The 25,402-nt window shown below is 45.4% G+C and overlaps 2 protein-coding genes across 2 annotated transcripts in view; both read right to left on the reverse strand.

Annotated features, from left to right (window-relative positions):
• The window catches only part of AHCY (adenosylhomocysteinase), a 30,245-nt gene extending 13,648 nt beyond the window's left edge, over positions 1-16,597 (reverse strand). Inside the window, exons 1-2 of the mRNA XM_068264159.1 lie at positions 16,491-16,597; positions 10,442-10,632 (exon numbers count right to left, since the gene is read on the reverse strand). Of these exons, the coding sequence (XP_068120260.1) occupies positions 10,442-10,632; positions 16,491-16,518 (219 nt within the window). The 5' untranslated portion in view covers positions 16,519-16,597. The remainder of the gene's footprint in view (positions 1-10,441; positions 10,633-16,490) is intronic.
• LOC137542429 (uncharacterized) lies at positions 355-4,454 on the reverse strand. Its single transcript, XM_068264326.1, has 2 exons — positions 2,935-4,454; positions 355-2,580 (listed from the first exon to the last, which is right to left on the reverse strand). Exons 1-2 carry the CDS (start codon positions 3,203-3,205, stop codon positions 1,133-1,135), a joined length of 1,719 nt encoding a protein of 572 aa, XP_068120427.1. The 5' UTR covers positions 3,206-4,454; the 3' UTR covers positions 355-1,132.
• Positions 16,598-25,402: the final 8,805 nt, after the last annotated feature.

Consider the following 25,402-nt stretch of genomic DNA (forward strand, 5'->3'; position numbering starts at 1 on the left):
CCATTCATTCTGCTTTGCCCCCCACTGTAATAGCCCCACCGGTCGGGTCCCGACCCCCCGTACAGGTCAGGTTATCATTCTTCCCTCAATATGGCCACCAAGGCAGAATGAAGGTAAGGGGAGGGGGGGCGTGGATGGCATCCTCCATAGATCAAAAATCTGAAAAGATCAACTTACCTTCGGTAACGTCTTTTCCGGAAGTCAAGAGGACAGCACCCCTGCTGAGACTTGTCTCCCTCCCTGACTGAGGACAGGAAGCTGAAAAACACTAAAAATTTGCATAGCAAATAGGCAGCAGTATAAGTAGGGAACAAGTACCTCCATCTTCAGTTATAAAAAAGACACGGACAACCATTGATGCTGAAAAAATGTAATTCTTTATTCCTCATAAACCCTCAAACATAGGGTGGGTTGCAGGGGTGCTGTCCTCTTGACTTCCGGAAAAGACGTTACCGAAGGTAAGTTGATCTTTCCCGGAGCGTCAATCGGACAGCACCCCTGCTGAGATGATAACCAAGATTATTCTCTTAGGGAGGGACTACAGCCTGTAATACTTTTCTCCCATAAGTTAAATCTGCGCTAGCTAAAATATTCAATCTATAATGCTTGACGAAGGTGTTGTGGTTGGACCAAGTCGCAGCTCTGCAGATCTGCTCAATAGTGGCCCCAGCCCTCTCTGCCCAAGATGCCGAGATTCCTCTAGTCGAGTGAGCTTTAATTGTGGAAGATAGCTGTTTATTTTGAGTCTTGTAAGCAGTAGCAATCGTCTGTTTTATCCATCTGGATAATGTTCCTCTGGAAGCTTTGTTCCCCTTGAATTTTCCCGAAAACAGAACGAATATTGCGTCGGACTTCCTCCACTGTTTTGTCATTTCCAAGTATTGAATGAGACACCTCTTTACATCCAAGCAGTGTAACCTCTTTTCTTTCTCATTAGCTGGGTCTTGACAGAATGAGGGTAAAAAGATATCTTGAGTTCTATGAAATTTGGATACTACCTTTGGTAAAAAGGTAATATCTGGACGTAACGTAACCCTATCATCCGATATTATGCAGTATGGTTCTCTTATTGATAATGCTTGAATTTCTCCTATTCTCCTAGCCGTAGTAATGGCAATAAGGAATGCTGTTTTCAAGATAAATATTTGTCTGATATATTTTCAATCGGCTCAAACGGAGCTTCACAAAGTCCTTGTAAAACTGTATTTAGGTCCCAAGATGGAATTCTAGGTCTCATCACCGGTCTCAATCTCTTTAGTGCCTGAAAGAATCGAATAACAAACTCTTCTTGAGCTAACTTTCTTTCTAGAAAAACACTTAATGCAGAAACTTGTACCTTAAGCGTACTTGCACTCAGACCTTTTTCGTAGCCACTTTGAAGAAATTCCAATACAGAAGATGATGAAGTTGCTTCCAATGATCTTTCTGCACACCATCTCTTAAACACTTTCCAGGCTTTGTTATAGATCTGCCGAGTGACTTTTTTCCTACTTTGAATTAAAGTTTCTGTGAGCCTATTGGAGAACCCTTTATCTTTCAAGATGCGCCATTCAGCCTCCATGCTGAGAGGTGAAGGAGTTTCAGATTCGGGTGAAAAATTTGCCCCTGGTTCAATAGATCTGTTTGAAGTGGGAGTATGATCGGTTTTGAGACTGCTATAGCTTGAAGTAATGTGAACCAAGGTCTCTTTAGCCATAGTGGAGCGATGAGAATTACTTTGGCTTGATCCTGAATGATCTTCTTCAGTACCTTTGGTAAAAGAGGTATGGGTGGAAAAGCGTACATCAGATGTGATCCCCAGTTTATTGAGAATGCATCCAGTTTCCAGGGATTGTCCTGCGGATATAGGGAACAAAACTTTAGACATTTCATATTCGTTCTCCTGGCAAATAGATCCACCTCCGGGAGTTCCCATTGATCCACTATCTGCTGATAAACCCGATGATTGAGGGACCATTCGTTCTGGTCTAACTTCGAACGGCTCAAGGAATCTGCCAGGGAATTTGATGTGCCTTTCAGGTGGACTGCCGTCAAGGATTTGACATTGTTTTCTGCCCAAGAAACGATCCGAAAAGTCTGGGTCCATAAGGTCATACTCCTTGTCCCCCCTTGTCTGTTCAGATATGCTACTACACAGCTGTTGTCTGTTCTGACTGTTACATGTGTATTCTTGAGAGGAGTACTGAAATGTTGTAAAGCCTGATAAACTGCTTCCAGCTCTCTGCTGTTTGATGACTTCAAAGACATTGTCCTGGACCATTGACCCTGGGCTGGCAAGGAATCTAAGTGGGCTCCCCATCCCCAGGAACTGGCATCCGTCGTCAGCACTTTCTGAACCGGATAATTCCACATACGACCTTCTGCGATGTGAGATTGATCCTGCCACCACATCAGGGAGACTTTCACATAGTGGGGTATCAATATCTTTTTGTCCAGCATTGACAACTTCTTGTTCCAAGCTTTTAGAATCCATATTTGCAGAATTCTCGTATGAAATTGGCTCCATTGTACTGCTGGAAAGCTGGCCGTTAAAAGTCCTAGTAGAGACATGGCCTTTCTTAGAGAAATTGTTCTTGCTTTCTGAAAAGAAAAAATATATTCTGTAATTACAGATATTTTTCTAACAGGCAAAAAAGTCCTTTCCTCCCTAGTGGAAATAGTGAACCCTAAAAATTCCATGGACTGACTCGGTGTTAAAGAAGACTTTTCCCAGTTAATCAGCCACCCCAAATTTTGGAGGAACTCAATGGCTATCTGACTTTGAGAAATTACAAATTCATGAGAAGGACCCCAAAACAAGAAATCGTCTAAATATCCAAGTACATTAATGGACCTCGATCTTAGGATGGCTAATACTTCAGCAATTACTTTAGTAAACAGCCATGGAGCTGAAGATATTCCGAAAGGTAAAACAGAAAACTGAAAATGTCTTACCTTCCCTCCGATTGGAACTGCGAATCTCAGATACTGTTGGGATGAGATATGCATTGGGATGTGCCAGTAAGCATCCTTGAGGTCTAAGGATGCCAGGAAACAGTCTTTCTGTAGGAGATGAATGACAGAGTGAATGTTGTCCATTCTGAACCTTCTGTACTTTATTTATGCACTTGTTTAAGACCTTGAGATTTAGAATGAAGCGGAAGCTTCCCTGTGGTTTTTTTTTACTAGGAATACTGGTGAGTAACATCCTAAACCCCTTTGACATAATGGCACTTCTCTTATAACTCTTTTTTGTAATAAGGACATTATCTCCTGTTGAAGAAATATCTCTCGTTCTGGATCTACTGGGAGGGGGGTAACCAGAAATTTTAGTGGTGGGGTTGATCGAATTCTATCCTGTATCCTTCTAGTATGATCTTTAGTAACCACTGATTTGTCATGTGAATCTGCCAAAACTCGAAAAAATGAGCCAGTCTCCCTCCTACCGGAATCCTGGCGTCATTGCTTGTCAGATCTACTAGGGGGAGCAAAGTTGGTCTTGGACTTCTGAGGTCTATAGGGAGCCCATCTCTTCCTGTTTTGGGTCTGCTTAACTCCTGGGTCAGACCTGACGGGTCCTCGAAAGGACCGTCTAGGTTGATAGGGTCTTTTCTTATTTGGAAAGTTCTTTTTATTATCAGCGGTTCTATCCAGAGTCTCCTCGAGTTTAGAACCAAATAACAAGGAACCTTCACATGGGATACCACACAGTCTAGACTTGGATGCATTATCACCGTTCCACGTTTTCACCCATACTCCCCTCCTTGCTGAATTTACCAAAGCAGTAGTTCTTGCTGTTAATTTTACTGTATCATCGGCTGCGTCTGTAAGATAATTAGTTGCATTAAATAATTTAGGAAAGTCGTTCAGGATCTCATTCCTAGGTACTCCCATTGCAATCTTAGTCTGTACTTCCAGTAACCAGGATTTAAGAGACCGAGTCACAGCTGTAGAAGCTACTGCAGGCTTGAAAGTAAGAGAGGATGATTCCCATGCTCTGCGTAAGATATTATCCAACTTTTTATCAATGGGATCTTTAAGATTACCAAAATCCTCGAATAATAGGTCAGTTTTCCTTGACACTCTAGACAGAGAAGGATCTAATTTGGGCGGAGGACCCCAAAAAGCCTGATCCTCAGGACTAAAGGGATATTTTTTTAGATAGAGACCTAGGCCAAAAAGCCCTCTTTTCAGGGTTACTCCATTCCTTCTTAATTAAATCCTTCAAGGAAGAATGAACCGGAATAACCTGAAATTGGGGATCCGCCAAACCAACATACATCTCATCTAACGGTGTCAAGGATTTTTGTTCATCTTTTATACCCATTGTTTCGTACATTTCTGATAAAAGACTTTTCATTAATTCTGGACAGAAGGCAAATCTTTGATGATTATCTGATTTAACAGCCTCCTCTTCTGCAGAAAGATCTTCTAACTCTGAAATTTCTCCTTCTGATAATTCAGAAGCTTCTGAATCCTCCCTATTTCTTTTACTTCTTTGAACCAAAGGGGGTATTAAGGATAACGGGGACCCAGGTGGATCCATGGTATTAACAGAGGCCGTATTATCTGTATTCTCAGGAATCCGTGGAATATCTGCTGAGGACACTGTTGGAATAGAAGCAGAAGTAGAGGCTATAGCTGAGTCCTTAATTTCTTTAATGGCTGATGCCATTTCAGCCCGCATCCAGCCCATAAATCCTTTCATTAACACAGGAGATTCATCCTTGACTACTTTCTCAGTACAGGCCTGACACAATTTTCTTGCTGAAGAGGTTACAAAACGAGTATTGCAGATAACACACTTTCTCTCATTCTTTGTATGTCTATCTTGACTGGTATGATGAACACTCTTATCAGTCTTGTCCTTTTTTGTCTATAATATAAACAAACATAAACCTTTTTTAGCCTATCTGTAACATAGCAAAAAATACATCATGCATTAATACAGACAATCACCCACTTGACTGGCCTGAGGATTGAGTTTATCCAATTTATCAGTTTTGTCAGTTCTTTTGGGCTAAAGAGGAAAAAATAAGAGACAAGACTGTAAGATACAATATTCCCTCTAACACAGATATATGCTGGCTAAGTAAATATTTTCAATACTACTTGCCAGAGAGGGATCTAGGCCTGGTTCTGCAGACTGCAGAGAGGAAGAACCTGCAGCGTCCTCCATCGTCAAACTCAAAGAGCAGAATGACGAATGGATACATTTGCCGCTTTAAATACTTATTTACCTGATTTACTTCAGGTGTATGATCTCCGCCGCCCCGGCCGCCTGATTGGCCTGTGCGCTGCACATTTCCGGGTGGCTACGTCATGCGGGACGCGTGCGCATGACGACTTCCGGTTCCGAAGACCGGAACTTCCTGTGTAGCGCGCCTGCGCCCATAAAGCCGCTGCCTCTTCAGGAGTAGCCTCCAACACGCTGCAGGACCCACTATCGTTCACTGAACGATCTTTCTCCAGGAGTCCTAACCCACGCCGCCCCAGCCGCATGACTGGATAGCACCCAGAGGAGACTCTCCCATGCATCCTGACCGGGGACAGGAAACTGAACTGAAGATGGAGGTACTTGTTCCCTACTTATACTGCTGCCTATTTGCTATGCAAATTTTTAGTGTTTTTCAGCTTCCTGTCCTCAGTCAGGGAGGGAGACAAGTCTCAGCAGGGGTGCTGTCCGATTGACGCTCCGGGAAAGGTATTTAACTTTTTCACATCGCAAGTCCTTTAAAGCTTATAAAATTTGCATACAAGCAAAAGAGGAGATCATTTCAACTCCTGTCTACTGAACTGGTGCATAATTACCAAATAGTTTCTCAAGGGATCAATTTTTAGCATGTGCAGTTTGACGGATCTTTCACACATGTTTTTCTGGCCATTTTATCATGTGAAGGTGGTGGGGGTGAAGCAGGTGTCAGGAAATGATACCGCAATAACAGGTGTGTGAAATTCAACCCCTTCCGAACATTCCCCAAACAGCTGCTGCTGTAGAAATGGTGAGAAGATCAGCAGGCTGAACAGGACAGGCCACCTGGGATAAAGACCTTCATGGTAAGAACAATGGGAGAACAGTCTGAAGCCTCTTCAGCAGGTTTGCTTTAAAGTGGTGCAAAACTCTTCATAGGCTGCCATTAACTGCTTATTATGGGGAAGTCCAAAATTGGGACTAGAACTCTAAATTATGGTGGAGTCCACAAGGACATGGGAAGCCTCTGGCCTACTAGAGGATTTCCTCTACCTAAGTATATGTTTTGGCCACCTCAGGTTCACTTGCATTGGAAATCCACACTGCCTTACCCTGTTTTACTGGAGGGTAACAATGGCAATGCAATGGGGCCTTGCACACCAAGGGAGTGCCAAGAGCATGTTACTGTCGGACTCAGCTAAAGTAAATGGGCAATGCATGAAAATATTTTGGCGGCGGTGCGCATGCACAGGATGGGAATAGGACAGGGAAATCCGGGAGTCCCAGTGACATACTTCCTGTCCAGCAGGGAGTACGTCACTGGGCGACGGGCAGTGCTACGCATACGACCCTGTAAGCGCACTCTGCCATATAACGGTTTAAGCCCGCAGGGTTTTTTCACTTTATGCAACAGAGCAATTTCCACCTCTCATTCATTCGCCAATAACTTTATCCAGTGGCGTAGCTACAAACCTCTGGGCCCCGATGCGGAATCTGGATGTGGGCCCCCCCCGGCAACAACAGCCCCCCCTCCCCCGACAACACCCGACGGATGCACACACATCAAAATCCCTATAGCCAGCTATAGGTACCCCCAGTATAGGTAGTCAGGCATAGGTAAGCCAGTATAGTTGCCCCCGGTATAGGTGAGATAGGCAGGCGCCGCCGGTATAAGTTAGATAGATAGGTGCCCCCAGTACAGGTTAGCTAGGTGGGTGCCTCTAATATAGGTAGCCAGAATAGTTGCCCCCAGCGTAGGTTAGATAGGTAGGTGCCCCCAGTATAGGTTAGTTAGGTAGGTGCCTCCAATATAGGTAGCCAGTTTAGTTGCCACCTGTATAGGCTAGCTAGGTGCCCCCAATACAGGTTAGATAAGTAAGTGCCCCCAGTATAGGTTAGATAGGTAGGTGCCCCCAGTATAAATTAGATTAGGTCGGTGCCCCCTAGTATAGGTTAGATTAGGTAGCTGCCCCCCAGTATAGGTTAGATTAGGTAGCTGCCCCCCAGTATAGGTTAGATTAGGTAGCTGCCCCCCAGGATAGATGAGGTAGCTGCCCCCCAGGATAGATTAGATGAGGTAGCTGCCCCCCAGGATAGGTTAGATGAGGTAGCTGCCCCCCAGGATAGGTTAGATGAGGTAGCTGCCCCCCAGGATAGGTTAGATGAGGTAGCTGCCCCCCAGGATAGATGAGGTAGCTGCCCCCAGGATAGATGAGGTAGCTGCCCCCCAGGATAGATTAGATGAGGTAGCTGCCCCCCAGGATAGGTTAGATGAGGTAGCTGCCCCCCAGGATAGGTTAGATGAGGTAGCTGCCCCCCAGGATAGGTTAGATGAGGTAGCTGCCCCCCAGGATAGGTTAGATGAGGTAGCTGCCCCCCAGGATAGGTTAGATGAGGTAGCTGCCCCCCAGGATAGGTTAGATGAGGTAGCTGCCCCCCAGGATAGATGAGGTAGCTGCCCCCCGGATAGATGAGGTAGCTGCCCCCCGGATAGATGAGGTAGCTGCCCCCAGGATAGATGAGGTAGCTGCCCCCCAGGATAGATTAGATGAGGTAGCTGCCCCCCAGGATAGGTTAGATGAGGTAGCTGCCCCCCAGGATAGGTTAGATGAGGTAGCTGCCCCCCAGGATAGATGAGGTAGCTGCCCCCCAGGATAGATGAGGTAGCTGCCCCCAGGATAGATGAGGTAGCTGCCCCCAGGATAGATTAGGTAGGTGCCCCCAGGATAGATTAGGTAGGTGCCCCCCAGTATAGGTTAGATTAGGTAGCTGCCCCCCAGGATTAGGTTAGATTAGGTAGCTGCCCCCCAGGATTAGGTTAGATTAGGTAGCTGCCCCCCAGGATAGATTAGGTAGGTGCCCCCCAGGATAGGTTAGATTAGGTAGGTGCCCCCCAGGATAGGTTAGATTAGGTAGGTGCCCCCCAGGATAGATTAGATTAGGTAGGTGCCCCCCAGGATAGATTAGGTAGCTGCCCCCCAGGATAGATTAGGTAGCTGCCCCCCAGGATAGATTAGGTAGCTGCCCCCCAGGATAGATTAGGTAGCTGCCCGTCCCCATAATGGAGGGGGGGCCGCAGCCGCGGGGAGGGCAGCCCGACCTCTCCCTCCCTTCCTCTCCCCGGGGCCCCCCCCCCCCCCTCAGATGCAGAGTAAGCGGCTAACGGAAGCGCTATAGGCAGAACTCACCTCCGTCCCTGGTTCCAATCGCCGCTGATCTCCTCTCTGGCTGGCTCTGCATAGATGCTTACACACGCAGCTTCCTGTTTAGCCGGAAGCTGCGTGTGTAACAACATCTATGCAGAGCCAGCCAGAGAGGAGATCAGCGGCGATTGGAACCAGGGACGGAGGTGAGTTCTGCCTATAGCGCTTCCGTTAGCCGCTTACTCTGCATCTGAGGGGGGGCCCCGGGGAGAGGAAGGGAGGAAGAGGTCGGGCTGCCCTCCCCGCGGCTGCGGCTCCCTCCTACCAGCGCGAACGGGCGCATGGCCCTCCAAACGGAGATGGGCCCCCCGGGCCCCTCCCCCGCCTCCTCAGGAGCCGGGCCCGGTCGCCGAGGCGACCGCTGCGACCACGGGCCCTACGCCCTTGACTTTATCACTATTAATCACAATGAATTGATCTATATCTTGTTTCCGCCACCAATAAGGCTTTCTTTGGGTGGTTCATTTTGCTAAGAATTATTTGTTTCTAAATGCACTTTCACAGGAAAAGTAAGAAATTATGGGAGAAAAAAAAAATGTTCTTTAAATATTTCTCAGTTTTCGGCCATTATAGCTTAAAAAAAAAAAAAACAAACAAACAAACAAACAAAACAATATTTTTATAATAATAAACATATGCTACCAGAATTAAAACCTATGTATTTTATGTGCTCATTTGTCTCGGTTATTACACCATTTAAATTTTGAGCCCATCACAGTGTATGGCGCCAATATTACATTTTATTTGATATTCTCTCTCTCTCGTTCCCATTCATTAATCTCTGGGCTACTGGGAGGCGGCGTGGGGCCAAAGCGTGCAGCACCCACATGGACATGAGGATCATGTCCAGGCAGCATAAATGGGTAATTGAAATTTTGTACGATGCCACGCAATGCGGCACTGCACCATTAACGCATCGGCCAGGTGTCAAAGTGAACAAAGCACCATTTTTAGAGCCTCACTCTTCTTCCCCCCCCCCCCCCCCCACAGTGCCGCAACTGCCCCGGGGGGGCGGGGAGGGGGGAGGGGGTGTCTGTGCTGCCCTTCATTTCTTGGAGGTACAAGGAGGCCTACACACAGCACCCCTGTTGAGATGCAAAGCATTTTGCGTGGGCCAACTCCTGCAGGAATAGCAGGGAGGTAGCTTCAGATCCTGCATCCTCTGGTAAGCGAATCAAACATGCAAACTCTGTGCCATATTAGTCAGTTGACTACTCCCACTGCCTTCCCCACCCCAGAAATTTCAGGCAGATAAGGACTGCTGTAATTACTTTATTGCACCCATTAGCAGAGAGCAGACAAAAAGCTTTTATCAACAGGGAGGATTGGTACATAGGACACTATGCTTCAAAGAGTTTAAAGAAGCCACAGATTCTGTCTTCACACCTTTCCTGTGGATAAAAGGGCGCGAGACATGGCAGCTCCTATAGCTATTAGAAACCAAGAAAAAAAAAAAAAGAAAAAAAAAAATGGTGCTTGGTTCCCATTAGAGAATCTGTACTCTAAAATTCTTAAAATAAAAAGCATACCATTCATTATGTTCTCCTGGGTCCCTCTGTGCCGATTCTGCCACTCCCTGCTGCAGTCCTGGCTTGTAATTGCCATTTTTATGCAGGGTTTACAAAACAAGAAAAGGAGTAGCTCAGTGTGTGAGTCATACAGAGTGTGCAGGGGGCATGGAGAGGGTGTGTATAGCTTCTATCCAATCACAAGCAGCACAGCACATTCCAGCCTGACTCCCTGAACCCGACAGAGGAGAGAAGATTAGATCATATAACAAAGATTTTACAGCCACTGTGCAACTAGGAAAGGCTGCAGTTAGAGCACATTAGAACAGGTATAGGAACTTATAGGATAGAAGAAATAAGGATGAACATTTTGTTACAGAGTCTTAGTATATCTCCATACTCTGCAAGGCTACAAAATCAATGGTCAGCTTATCGGCAGGTTATTCAGTAGCCATCAGGGTAGAAGTGGTGTGACGGCCACACCTGTAGGTTATGTCAGCTTAAATAATGAATTGAAAGCATTAGTGGGAAGATCCTTCCTGAAGAAGGGGTGGGATTACCTCAGCTCCCAGTGCTGTGAGAGTCTCGATAAGCACAGCTGTCTGCAGAGTCATGTGCAGACAACCAGCAATACGGGCTCCCTTCAGCGGCTTGCTCTCCGCGTACATCTCCCGCATCTTCATCAGCCCAGGCATTTCATTCTCTGCAATTTCAATGGCTTTTCTGCCCCACTCCGCCAGGGAGATGTCAGCTGCAAGGCAAAAACAGAGATTTAATGGAGGAGAACTGAGACGCTTCTCGCAGGCAGTACGGTATAGCTGCTGAGCTAACATAATGAATCATAATGCAATTCTGATATCCAAGCACTGATACTACCAGCGTATAGGAATAGGAGGCTGTTTGCCCTTGGCAACGTACCAATTCATGAGCACAGAATGGATACGCAGCTCTGTTCTAATTTTCCTTCAAATCCACCAGTGTGATCCCTCCATCAGTATCCAGTAGAGACCTACTGTGAACATAATGTATGCCAAAACAGTGCCAACTTACAAATTTCTACCTCACAAACTCCACTCACAAGGCTGCACACTAGAAGGTTAGCAACACAACTGCTGCTACGCAGGCCCATCAAGGTTGGCCCCCCACTTTGCATCATGTGTGGCTCACTCTAGACCACCATGGAAGCCATAGGGCAGAAAGCATTAAACACCAGGGAACTGTAGTCGGGGGATTTGGGGACTGTATAGAGAAGGGAGTAAGGCGGAAGGGACCACTAGACACCAAGAACTGTATAAGGGGGGGGGGGGGGGGGAGAAACTATACATTGAAGTGTGACACCCCTGCTACAAAGGGAGGAGTAGGGACGTTGGGGGGGGCAAGCAAACAGCCTTGTCGCTAAAGATTCTCTGAAATGCTGGAACTTTAGGTGTGAAATGTCACTTTTGCTTACTAGATCCGAACGACAAAATCTTTTGGAATATTGGTATGTGAACAATCGTTTAAACTATTTGCCTTTTTTTTGCTGGGTAGCGTTTAAGCGACATTGCTGGCTTGTGTGCACCAACTTTAATTTAGCATTTGTACAGACCTTTATTCTGGTACATAAAATTGATAATTGAATAAACTTTGTATAATAATTCTTACTCTAACTCTACTGAGGTAACATCGATCATTTCACATGGCTTCTAAGCTGTTCAGCTTTTTGGGGGTTCCTCCTCCTACTTATCTGAGTTTGTTACACATAGCTAGGGGCCTTCCCTGCTATATTAGATCTAGCGGGTTTTATTTTCCCCGGAGTGCCACCCACCATACTGCGAAGTGGATTCCTATATATTTATATAGCACCAACATTCTTCAGCAGTGCTGTACAGAGTATATTGTCTTGTCACTCAACTGTCCCTCAGAGGGGCTCACAAGCTAGTCCCTACCATAGTCATATGTCTATGTATTATGTAGTGCATGCATCATAGTCTAGGGCCAATTTGGGGAGAAGCCAATTAACTTATCTAGGTTTTTAGGATGTGGGAGGAAACCAGATTGCCTAAAAGGAAACAGACACATATACAAACTCTGTGCAGATAGTGCCCTGGCTGGGATTTGAACCGGGCATCCACAGTGCTAACGTGTGTGTGTGTGTGTGTGTGTGTGTGTGTGTGTGTGTGTGTGTGTGTGTGTGTGTGTGTGTGTGTGTGTGTGTGTGTGTGTGTGTGTGTGTGTGTGTGTGTGTGTGTGTGTGTGTGTGTGTGTGTGTGTGTGTGTGTGTGTGTGTGTGTGTGTGTGTGTGTGTGTGTGTGTGTGTGTGTGTGTGTGTGTGTAGCATTTCTTGTACCAGTTATCCCATTCTCTGGAATACTACACTATAATGGTGCTCCCGATTTCCTTTTTTGGGTTTCTAGAATTCAAACTTTGAATGCCAACCTCCAGATACATCTTTTGAATATATAAAAAAAAAAAGATGCAAACAAATTGAATAACGTGAGGCGTGTCAGCACAGGACAAAGCCTTATATAAGAAACAGAACACCGGAGCCTTATACAAGAACAGTACACTACAGTGGAGCTAATCTGTTTGTGTAACAAAGGTTACCAGGTACACTACTCAGATCGGTTTGTGCTCTAGGGCAGCTGACAACTCTACTTAGAGCATGTGGCAGCTCATGGAAAGAACCGGGTGGGCAGCATTCTGGGAATTGTAGTTTTGCACGTGAATGAGGTACAAACAGCTGGATGCCTAGGAAACTACAATTCCCAGACACCCCTAGAGTGCTGAGCTAGCAGCACCACGCTCTATAGAGCAGTGATTACATCAGGAGCAAGGAGCATGTGCAACTGCTTGCTACATTACTGCTTTGTCATCCTTCTCTGGCCATTCTTTGCATTACTACAAAACTGTATGCAGAGTAGGCTTTGACCTAGGTTTTTTTTTTGGGGGGGGGGGGAGGAGGGGGTGAGGTTAGAGTATCTAGTAAGGAGAAAAAAAGTGTATAACAAAACCAAAACAAAATACATTGTGAGGTCTTCAGAGAGACAGGTGAGGTGCATACACATATACACTGAGAGACTGATGCTGTTAAGGCGGACCAGAACTCAAAATTCCTCTCTACTCTAAAACATACACAGCAGCATAACCTTTAAAAATAAAATATTTCTTTGGTACAGCTGATACAAATACTGAAATAAGTCTGCAGTGTGTCTACTCCCTGCTTTCATGGAAGCAGACATTGTTAACATCCAGTGTTTACAAATTAGCTGCTCTGCCATGGCAGAAGAAATTCCTGAGCGGAAAGAGCTGAGGGATCAAATTACATTTAAGATTAGTCACAGATGAGGGGGACATAGACAGGCAAAACAGGTCACATCTATATAGACTCCATAGTGGGGCTGCCTTTTGAATATCCATACCCAGCCCTAGCAAGCGCCTGGTGCAGAGAAACAGCTGAGAGGTGGAGAATTCACAACCTTCAGCCTCCTGTGGAGAAGAGGCCTAAAAGCCAGCACACACGCTAGATATGTGTCGCCCCGCTGGGATTGGGACCTGATCCCACAGGTGACATGGCTGGTCTGAGCCTGTACAGATGCATCGGTAGCCTGCAGCCTAGCAACGTGTTCTGCTGCTATGCAAGGGGACGAAGGGCTAACGAAGCAGGTGTGACGGGAGAATAATGCTCTCGGCCATTGCTCAGCTCAAGCAATCTGCCAAAAAGCTCAGCACCATTTCAATGCATAATAAAAAAGAAAAATCCTCAGGTTAATTTTCTGGACCTTGAACAGCTCAAAAATTGAATAAATGAACTTCCCTGGGGCTTCCTCCAGCCGCCCAACACCTGTGAGGTCCCTCAGCATCTTCTGGGACCCTCCGTTCTCCCACTGGCGGCTCCACTAGCTGTGCGACCCAGCTGGGAGTTGTGCCATGGGCAGCCAATCCGCACACCCGTCCCAGAATGAACAGCGCATGCGCAGAACGTTCACTGCGTCAGTATGCCCATCACATGCAATATCAATGTACTGAGCATAGAAGAACATTTTATTCTGCAATTACCAGGCATGATTATAAAGCATTCATGTTTTTGTAAGCACTTTGCAAAGTACAATGAATAAAGTGAACCAGAGACATAGCACCCTCATGTATTTAACCATATATATCAGTGGGAACATTCGAGAAACCGCCTACCCTGCTCTGTTTCATTCTTCACTGCTCAGCCGGCCTGTTATCAGCCCGGATAAAATCCCCAACTGAGCATTCAGTCTGGATTTGCTGAGGAATCATTATAGCTGAGTCATTATAGCAGAGCCAGAAGGGGGCAGTCTTGGGCTTGAAAATGCACCAGAGAAGACAGACTCCGCTATATTGATTCCTGAGGAAAGCCAGACTCACTGCTCAGTCGGGGATTTTATCAGGGCTGATAAGCAGGCTGAGCAGTGAAGGATGAAACAGAGCAGGGTAGGCGTTTTCTCTAATGTTCCCACTGATATATATGGTAAAATACATGAGGGTGCTTCGTCTCTGGTTCACAAGTCAAGTTTGTCAATGAGATACAAATAATTTTAAATTAAACTGTATGCCGCTCGTTAACAGGCCAGTCCAAATCACTAGGAAGGGCATCTGACTGGCCCAATTCAAGCCACGAAATTTGCATAACAAACCAAAGCAAACCAGTTATCAGCATCTAGTGACCATCTCTAACAACCGAAAGGTGGCCATACACTTATAGATTTGCAGCAGATTCGACCATCAGATAGATTTTCTGCCAGATGCCTGTCAAGTCGAATCTGATGTGTGCCGCACACTAGGAACAATTTCAGAATTAAATCCATTGGACATCTAAATGCATTATTGGACCATTAGATCCAATGCAACTTTATGGGCCATCGATCTGAGAGCAGCAGATCGACCTAGATTTTCCATCCTGTCAGATCAAAATCGATCTATAGATTTGATAGAATCAATTTGAGCGGTCGATTCCATAGAATGTCCTGCAGCAGGCTAAAGGCAGTTTAATCCAACCAGTGTTTCGGGTGTTTTTTTTTGGGGGGGGGGGTAGACGGACTTGAGAGAGTAATATGAACACACAACACTTGAAACTACAGGAACTTAGGTACTTATCCGTTAGCCGGGCGCATCCACTAGGTGGCGACAAAACTCCACCAGAGTTACAGCTTTCCCTACTATCCATGTCGGCCTGGAGGGGGGGGAATAGTAATTAGCGCCACCTGCCGGATGCGCCCGGCTAACGGATAAGTACCGGAACTTATCCTTCTGTGTGAACAATTTCACGTTATTGATCAGATCTACATATAGCCAGCAAACAAAGCACACCTAATCTTTAAAGTGTAATTGCACAACACTAACCCATTTGCACAACTTTATGAAGCATTTGCCACAAAGGTCTCGTCACAGCCATATGGATGTTCAATAGGTACCAAAATCTTTATTTTTGTCCCCAGGTCTGCTAGACTTTCACCTGAGATGATCATCAACTATCAGGTCAAGACAAGAATAAAGTGTTTTCACTTTTGATTTAGGAAAAAAATAAAGTGATACATGACTCCAGTCAGCAGTGGTGCTTGTTTACACTAAGTGCACACAATGCATTTTCCTGTGCAATTGATGGGATCCCATGATTACATCTGACATGTCCTATCTGCTCCCAATCAATAACAGGATCAATTTTGCAAAGTGATCATGGAAGCGGGAAAAAAAAAACAATTCTCAATCAGGAGCAATGTGGATATGTACGCACACTATCTCCAGGCTCCAAGAGCGCTTTTAAAAACGCCATTGCTTTGAAAGGCGCTTGGCTAATGTATTTTAATGGAATGGATGACACCAAAGCGATGAGCTTTTTTTCCCCACACGCAAACAAAGAGTCCTGCAGCCTTTTTGTCAATTTCTGAGGAGATTCAGCCTCACTGTTAAGTATAGGAAAGTGGAAAATCGCTCTGAAAAGTGCTAGATCAGAGTGATTTTCCAAGCATACAGAAGCTGTTCAGTTACAGCTGTACTGTAACAAAAAAAAAAAAAAAAAAAAAAAAAAAATACTCCAAACAACTGTAGGCATGATTAGAAAAATCACTAGGCACATGCCTAGAATTACCTAGGAAAATCACTTCAAAAAGCTCTAAGCGTTTGCGATTACGCTCTCGCTTTTTGGTGTGCACTGGCCCTCACAGACTACCCATCGATCAGATGGGAAATTGAATTGTGTTTACCTAGCCTTGTACACAAGATTACATTTTCTGGCAGATTTCCTGCCAGATCAATTGTTTCCAACATGTCCCAATCAATTTTTCGTTCACTTCTATGGAAGTCAATCGACATGTTCAACTTCTATGGAAGTCAATCGATATGCCAGAAAATCTGATTGGGCACTCATCTCAGCAAAATCAACTGTGCAACATTTATCTCCTGGAGCCTCCCTGGAGCATGCTGGGAGTTGTAGTCCAGAGCAGCATTACAGCAGCTCCCACACCATGCTGCAGCCATACACTACAGCTCCATGTGATCTCAGATAAGCTTTATTAGCAAAGCAGCTGCAGCAAACTGACAGCCTGAAGGACCCCGCAGATCATGAGGCATCCAGTGGGCACTCCGAGGGGCCGCGAGCCTTACCAACTTTGTAGTTCAGCTTGTCAGACATGTTGCAGAGCCGGGAGATCACACAGCAAGCCGCTGAGCCAGCACACGAAAAGGAGGCGTGCTGCTACGGTTCCTTTAAGAATAACCCGCTCTAAGCCTTATAAGGAAGGAAAAAGGGCGGGGCTAGCGGCACCTGACAGGCATAGGGGTGAGCCGCTGGATTGAAGGACAGGCAGTCGAGCCAATCAGGGGAAAGAGTGCAAGACAAGCCTCCCTGTGGCGAGAGATTGCTATTGGTGGATCGCTGGACCTTGAGAGGGATTGACGTCACATATCAGTGGGCAAAGGTGGCAGAGAACAGATAGTGTACACTACTCATTGATTATCTGCTGCTGCTGCTACTGAGCCTCTTGTGTGCAGTGCTGAGCTGCAGGCATTGGGAGGCATGGGGGTGAGAGGTCACTGGGCTACCTGCACCATCTGCTGCTTACCCCAGGGGTCATTCTAGTTCACAAATAGTGGAGCTGTTCGGAATCAGTTTAAAGTGGACCTAAACTCAGAACTCCTCTCTGCTCTAAAAGATACACGACTGCATAATAACCTTTAAACAAAGAAAAATTCTTTGTTACAGCTGATACAAATCCTAAAATAAATCTGCACAGTTTCTACTTCCTGATTCATTTACAGCCTGTGCTTTCAAATGGGCTTATCTGCCATAGGCAGTCTTGTGACACGGGGAGGGATCAAATTACAACTAGCGATTAGACACAAATAAGTGGGAAATTATACACAGGCTAAACTCTTTAAATATATACAGGGTGCAATTCTGCTATGTTTTCCTTGTGTCCTGTGCAAGAGTTCAGGTCCTCTTTAAAAGGTGCACACTAATGATACAATTTTGTACAATCTTACCACTTCTATGTACTATGAGGAATTTCCTAAAGGATTATCTAAATAATATTCAGTGTATAGTCACTAAGGGCCCATTCTTTGCCGCGATTTCGGCAAAACGCTCAAACGCTAGCGCTTTTTAAAAGTGCTAGTGTAATGAAACCCTATGGGCCCGTTTTTACTTGGGCAATTTGCCGCCAATCGCCCAAAAGCGCAAACGTGTAGCCTGCACCATTTTCAGGCGATTTCCCGGCGATTGCATTTCAGTGCTAAAGAAGTGCGAAAAATCACCAAGTTTGAATGGCAATTTTTTCATTTTAATCGCGCAAAATCGCCATAGCAAAACGCCAGCAAAAACGCTAGCGTTTCGCGATCAGCAAGTGTGATTGGGCCCTAAGATTCCCTACTTCATAGATTTGATAAAATTGTACAATCAATATTGTATCATTAGATGGCACCTTTATTATCCAAGCACATCTGGGTCGTGCCCAGAATTGTTTTTGGCACATACAGAGAACATACAGGAATTGAAGTAGGAAGTGGGACAGTCTTCATTTAATATCAGAGTAGCGGTATAATGTTAGGTACACACCATGCAATTTCCCAGTAGATCATCAGCTCAAATCAATAATTTCTGACAGGTCCAATCGGGTTTCTGATTTTTTTTTTTATTGATTTTCTGATCACTTTTGTGCAAAGTTGATTGGAAAACTGATCGGATCTGCAAGTTGTGTACCAGGCATAATGCTAGTACCTAGTGCGTACCGCACAATGCAATTTCACGTCAGATCAATGGATCAGATTGATAATTTACAACATGTCCGACCTGCTCCCGATCAATGACGGGAATTACTTTCTGCAGTAGTGATTTGAAAATTGATTCTGTTATTGATCGGGAGAAGATCGGATATATCGAAAATGAGCAACTCAAACCTTCGATTTGATGGGAGATTGCATTTTGTGTACCTAGCATATGCGGTCCTACAAAACAGGAGAAACAGCATCAATAAACAGTTTATCCATCTCTGCATTCATCGCGTTACAGCTTTTGTAATCGCAACGTGCCCATACACCATGCCATATTCCTCTGCCGAGGATTGATGCCACACGATTGTAATTTTAACTGATTTCTGTGCGAACCAACATTAGGCATCAGGACGGTTTTTGTGGTGTCTATGCAGGCAGCCTAGCGCCCTTGGCGAGCCCCATAGTCCCCCCCCCCCCCCCCCGAACTATATGGTGGCAACATAACACTTTGAATGCAATGATAGTCATTAGCAGAAGCTGAAAGGACCCGGAAGTATGTAACTACCCACAAGCAAGGTTTACAAAGGGGACAATTGTTTACCATAGTCCGATATGAACGACTACCACAGATTATCGTCTGATTGGATTTGCTAGGATGGATTGGTTTACATAGACGATGATCATCTTTTCATGTTGTTGTACCTTTTTTTTCATCATTTGGGCAACGGCTGTCAATCGTATGTATGAGGAGTAACCATGGTGCCCCATCACTTTTTCAGTTGAACAAATGTCCAGAATTGACCAGAAGTGGATTAACCTCCCTAACAATATGATTACTTCCTGAAAGCAGGAAAAAAAATCTACCACTGCATAGATCTGCACCAGCCCAACACTTACCTCCCCTGGATCCAGCGCTGCAATTCTGGCGCTCTACCCCTATAGTGAGATTGCCGTCTGTCATCATGACGACAGGCAGCGATCTCACCAGAGGGATTGAAAGACTGGAAGAAGAATGGCTGCTAGCGTCTGGACCTTGATGGAGGTGAGTTGAAGCACCGCCACGCTGCACTGTCTCTCCATACTTCTCGGCGGCTTCCACGAGTCAAACTTGGGGTTACTGAGCTGCGGATTTCCAGCCCGAGCTTGACTCGGGGGTTACTGCTAAGGAGGTTAATCTGGCATGTTGTAGATTGTAGATTGCTGGCAGACTCGGATCAAAAAACAAAAATTCCTGGAACTCACAGGTATTGGTCGCTAGAAGCCGAAAGCCGGCGAAACTGTCGGGAACGGCATACGTCTCGCTGCATGGGACGCCACGCCATCCTGCAACACCTACGGATATCCTAGGCCTATACCACCGGGCTGCCTGCCCGCCCGCTGCGCATCGGGCTGTCAGGATCGATCCAAGGGATGCCACGCTGCCCGTGTACTACCACAGTTATACACCACTGGTCAGAGATGGGTCCTTGATGAACACTTACCGTCTTCATGAGGTTTGTTGATGCTGAGCATGACAATCAGGACCCCGCAGCGACGAACTGGTGAGATCTAGCCACTATACCTGTTGCTCTTCATGGACTTTGCTTGCTTGACTAACACTGTGATGCTGCTTCTGCTGTTCATACTGGTGTGAGTCCGTAAGGATTGGTGATTCTTCTATTCAATTTGGCAGTGCATCTGTTTGCCAGCTTTGCATCATTTATCAAGCTTTGCATGCAGCATATTAGAACTTTGATTCTCTGCCGGATTTCCTTGGCTCTACTCTAAAGGTGCGTACACACATGCGACTATAGTCGTTTGTAACGATCGTTCCCCGATCTTTACCAACGACGATCGTTACAAAAAACGAACCACCGACTATTAAGGCAAACGACGAACGAGCCAAATCGCTACAAAAGAAAGTTCTGTCTCGGCGGATTTTAACCAACGACGATCGTTTGCAAAAGTAGTACATCGTTGGAAACGATCGTTCGTACTAGGCTTGACATGCGCATTTCACTATTTCTCCCTGAAACTTCTCATTTTTATGCGCAGGCGCAATAGTTGCTTTCTGTGATGTAACGTTCGTTCTAACGATCAGATCGTTACACACGTTTTAAAACTACCTTTACTTAGGTCGTTCTTTCATCAATTAAAAGTTCGTTCGTCGTTCTTAACGAACGATCGTTGTCGCATGTGTGTACGTAGCATTAGACCCTTATCAGTGGCTAGTGTGAGTGGTGCACCTGGTGTGCGTGGATCTAGATGGTTGCATGGTGGGGTGGCCATCCCATGTGTTTTTAATTAATCTAGGTGTTATTTGTATTAATAAACTTTTTCTATTTTTGAAATTTACTGATGTTTATATGGTATTTATATCGCACTAGTCAATATCTTTATGCCACTTCTTACATTTCTTGGATATATTGGTCGCTAGGTGATCTCGGATCAACAAAAGATTCAGAGTCCTGTGTCATCTTGGCCGAGTACATTGTTGCTCTCTTTAGCCCACCCTCTGGATGCTATTGTGTCATGTGCCGCACTGTTGTCTCTGCTCCCCCTCCATAGCAACAGAATGCACTGTTGTGCCCATCTGTGTGTCACAAAGCCAGTGGCGTAACTAGAAATTATGGGGCCCCGTAGCAAAATTTTCGTGATGCCCTCAGAACTGGGCACTCTTGAGGAATGCCACCTGCTCACACCCCATGGATATTGGCCAATTTACATTCCCGTGCAATGTACACTGTGTATAGTCCTTGGGCTAAGAGACAAAGTCAGTGGGTGGAGAAACTAAGGAAAGTAAATAGTGAACACATCAAGTACAACCTGGGCCCCCTCATCTCCAGGGCCGGAGGGCCCCATAGCAGTTGCTATGGCTATTGCAACGCCCTTGCACACAGCCCCAAACTGTTGCCTGAGGTATGAAGTCCTGATCCCCTGCGTGTGACAGTCACTGAGCATGTGTGCCTTACCTCTGATCATCACTGCTCCTTCACATCAGGGATGGGCATCACCAGGTGTGTTTTGCATGTTTTGCATGTACTGTGCTGCATGAACATGTACAAAATAAAAAAAATCCCAGAAATGTACAGACAGGTTTCCAGATTTAGATTATTTGAGATTAAAAAAAACCTGAATTAATTCTACTTTGCTAACCCAAAACTATGTTTGCATACCTCTTGGTGAAACATCCAAAACAAATAGATGCCTAATCGTGGCCACTAATGATCCAATATTTTTCATCCAATCTTACCAAATCTATGTAGTATAAGGGTAAACTGAGTGAATATACTGAATGAATACTTCAGGCAATTACCTTATATTACATAGAAATGGTAAGATTGGATGAAAAAGATTGGATCATTAGTGGCCACCTTAATGGTGTAAAGTTATAATGCCCAGCTGCACATTGTACTAATAATAAAGGTGGCCATACACTACTTGATTTGGCGGCCGATCAACCATCCGATTTGACAACTATCATCAAATTGGATTAATATTGTTGCTGCCAAGGGCCTGTCCGATTGACAATGCGACCAATTTCGAGCCGAATTTGGTCGCATGTATCCATTGGACATGCTGCAAGATGTTGGGCTGCCGGTGTGCAACCGTAATGGGGTGCAATATCGGGACGAGCGACAAATGCGACAAAACCCCCCGCGCTATTCCCTCTAGTGTATAAATGTGCCCCTGTGTGTGCATTTATACATTACCTGTCCTATGTCAGCCATCGCGCAGTGCCCATTGGTCTTTAGAATCCTGCTCCTCCACTTGCACTATACATGCCACCGGTGATTAGCGTGTGGCGCATGTGTGATGTCACAAACCCGCCACATGCTATACTGAGGTGGCATGTATATAGTGGAAATGGAGGAGCGGGATTCAGAAGACGGATGGGCACCACGCGACCGGTGACATAGGAGAGGTAATGTATAAATGCGCGCATTTATCCACTGGGGGCAGCAGCGGATACAGCCGGTTCCCAAGAGATTTCATGCTGAAATTGATTGGGAATTGGCCTGCGGTGTATGGGCAGCCAGCAGATCTCTCTCTAATCAGATTCAATCAGAGAAAGTGTCTCTTGGTCAAATCTGCCCATCATCTCTAGATCTATGGGTACCTTAAAGGTGGCCATACACTCGTTAGATTAGCAGCAGATAGATCATCAGATAGATTTTCTGATCTATCTAATGTGTTATGCTGAGCATACACGGTTAGATCCGGCGGGTTGATTAGCCGCCGGATCGACTCCCGCCGCGTCCCCGCAGCTACCCAGATCGATTCCCGCTCGTCCCCGTTGGCGCTTCCTTATCCTCTGCTCTAATTGATCCATGCAGTGATCGGACCTGTCGGATATTATTGATCGAGGCATCAGCGGCTCGATTGATAAGGCAGTGTCGACCCGTGTATGCCCGGCATTAAGGAACATTTTTTACTAGGAACAGATTTCCTATGAATCTATTGAAAATCGATCTGATGGCATTTTTTTGCCATCAAATTTCCATTAGGTCCAATGCATATTGATAAGCAATGTCTTCAGATCGACCAAGATTTTCCAGCATCGATCGGCCGCTAATCGGCTGAGTGTATGGGCCCCTTAAAGGGAACCTAAACTGAGAAGGATATGGATTTTTCCTTTTAAAATAATACAAGTTGCCCGACTCTACTGCTGATCCTGTGTCTCTGTACTTTTAGCCACAGACCCTCAACAAGCATGCAGATAAGGTGCTCTGACGGAATTCAGACTGGATTGCTGCATGCTTGTTTTAGGTGTGTGATTCAAACACTACTGAGGCCATATGGATCAGCAGGACTGCCAGGAAACTGGTATTGTTTAAAAGGAAACATCCATATCCCTCTCAGTTTAGGTTCCCTTTAAGTCTCTCTGGAGCCTTGTTTTATCCAGACCCGGCATGTAGCTCCCTCAAAGGCCTCTGGCTTTTCTCTATGTCTAGTGCTCACCAGTTTGTATCCACTTAAGAGGAAATGTGGGTGCTGTATGCATATCTTTCTGTGAAGTGTTGGCTGTGCAGAGTACTAGTAAGTTATCAACTCTGTCCTTGTCTCATCAGTTAATAAGTAAACCTTTCAGTGGCGGTTACGTTAGGAATCATTGGTTTTAGAAGAGTACTCTTGGCCAGTTACTTGTGAAAACTGCTATTAGACCTATATCACAGGAAATAGGTCCAATAATCTACTTAAAACAGTACATCAAATGTAATATGAGAAAGCGCTGGTAAAGATAAGGATACAGTAGACATGTGTTGGTCTATTACGTGTTTTCCATCTGCTTCTAATAGGCCGGTGTGTCACTGCTGATACAGTGCAGAGTTTTACGGATACAGATAGCCAGGCCAAACTGAATAACAACAAACCTCATTATCAGTCTCACCGGATATAGCGCCAAAGGCAAGACCAAAGGATGCAAACAAGCAACGCTGTGTCTCCTGCTCACGTGTATAGTGCACATACCCAATCTCACATGCTAAATAAAATACATTTTTCCTAATCTGTGCTAGCATGCAGTGATTTTGTTTTTATCTGTACATAAGAACCTTAATGTCTCCTTTATATCAAATAAATAATTCTGAACTTATTAGATCAGGACCACCAGCCACTTCCTGTGCCTCAGACTTCTGTTGGCTTAGGTTACAGCCTTCTCAGAATGTACAGTCAGTGTCCCGCCCATTCGCGGTCTAAACAACAGGATGATGCAAGCAAAGCAGTAGCAGCACTACTGCAAAGCCTGATATTAATCCCTTCAGCTGCTTCAGATCATGTTTTTAAAGGCATAATACATCAAATATTTTTTATTAAATTATTAGAAAAGTAAAAGTACAAAAAAGAGATGCATTTAATACAGCATTTCTAGCTGCCCTAGGTAAACAACATAATTAATATACGGTACATGTGGTATGGGGGGTGGAAGGTGGGGGGTGGGAAGGGAGGCAGAAACAGTTTAAGGGTGAGGACTATGTAGTGTTATGGCAAAGCTAAAGTCTAAATCCAGTGGGACTTGGTGAGGTGGTTATATCGGGATTCCTCAGGTGAACTAGGACTGAAATATATATCCTATAGAAATTCCTTAATATATTACCATATCATACATCCTGTGTTATATATAATTCGCAATGACCACCCTATTCTGGTGCCACTGGAACCACACGCCTAGAAGGAGAAGAATGAAAAAAAGAAAAAGAGCTAGGATGAAAAAGAATGTCTGATTGCGCTGCCCGGAAGCTCCCTTCCATACTGAGTAGCACGCATGCTCAGTTTGAAGTTAATTATGCTGCTGATGGTAAAGTAATAAATATCTCTGCTTCCACACATCCTACACTCCTCAAATGTTCAGGGTAGGGAGAGGATCCCTTGAACGACCTATATGCCAAATTGCAGCCCCCGAGCCCCGCTGGTTCAGGAGATAGATTAGAGAAACCTATCTCGGGAACCAGTGGGGCTTGGGGGCTGCAATTTGGCATAGTGGTAGTTTGAGGGGTCCCTCCCAACCCTGAAAATTTGGGGAGTGTAGGATGTGAGGAAGTGGAGATATTTAGTATTTTATCACCAGCAGCATAATTAATTAGGAACTGTGGCTGCATTATAGTCTCCTACTGCACATGCGGGGCCGGGCAGCACAAATTAACAGGCAGCGTAATCAGACACAACACCGGCCTTAGGTTTCCCAGCGCCCTGAGCGAAACCAGATTTATGTGCCCCCTCCCCTTCATCCTCTTCGCAAGTGCTCACGCACAGTTAGCCACCCCTCCCCAATTTCAAAAATGATAGCGCAGCACCGACAATTTTCATCACGCATTATAGCCGCATTGCGCCCCCCCAAAGTAAAACGCCATCAGACTCAGTATAGGTATCTAGCCAAGTATAGGTGCCCCCAGTATAGGATATCATGTGTAGGTACCCTCGATATAGGTAACCAAGCATAGTTGCCCCCAGTATAGGAAGTCTAGTGAAGGTCTCTCCCCATAGGTAGCCAGGCGTAGGTGCCTCCAGTATAGGTAGCCATGTGTTGGTGCCCTAAGTATGTGTATGCAGGAGTAGGTGCCCTTCCTCAGTATAGGTAGCCAGCTATAGGTGCCCTCAGTATAGGAAGTCAGGTGAAGGTCTCCCCTCATATGTAGCCAGGAGTAGGTGCCCTCCCTCAGTATAGGTAGCCAGCTATAGGTGCCCCCAGTATAGGAAGTCAGGTGTAGATGCTCTCAGTATAGGTAGCCAGCTATAGGTGCCCTCAGTATAGGAAGTCAGGTGTAGGTGGCCTCAGTATAGGTAGCCATCTATAGGTGCCCCCTTGAAAGCAGCGCCCTGAGCGACCT

Source organism: Hyperolius riggenbachi, chromosome 12 (assembly GCF_040937935.1).
Source record: "Hyperolius riggenbachi isolate aHypRig1 chromosome 12, aHypRig1.pri, whole genome shotgun sequence".
In the NCBI taxonomy this organism is placed as follows: domain Eukaryota; kingdom Metazoa; phylum Chordata; class Amphibia; order Anura; family Hyperoliidae; genus Hyperolius; species Hyperolius riggenbachi.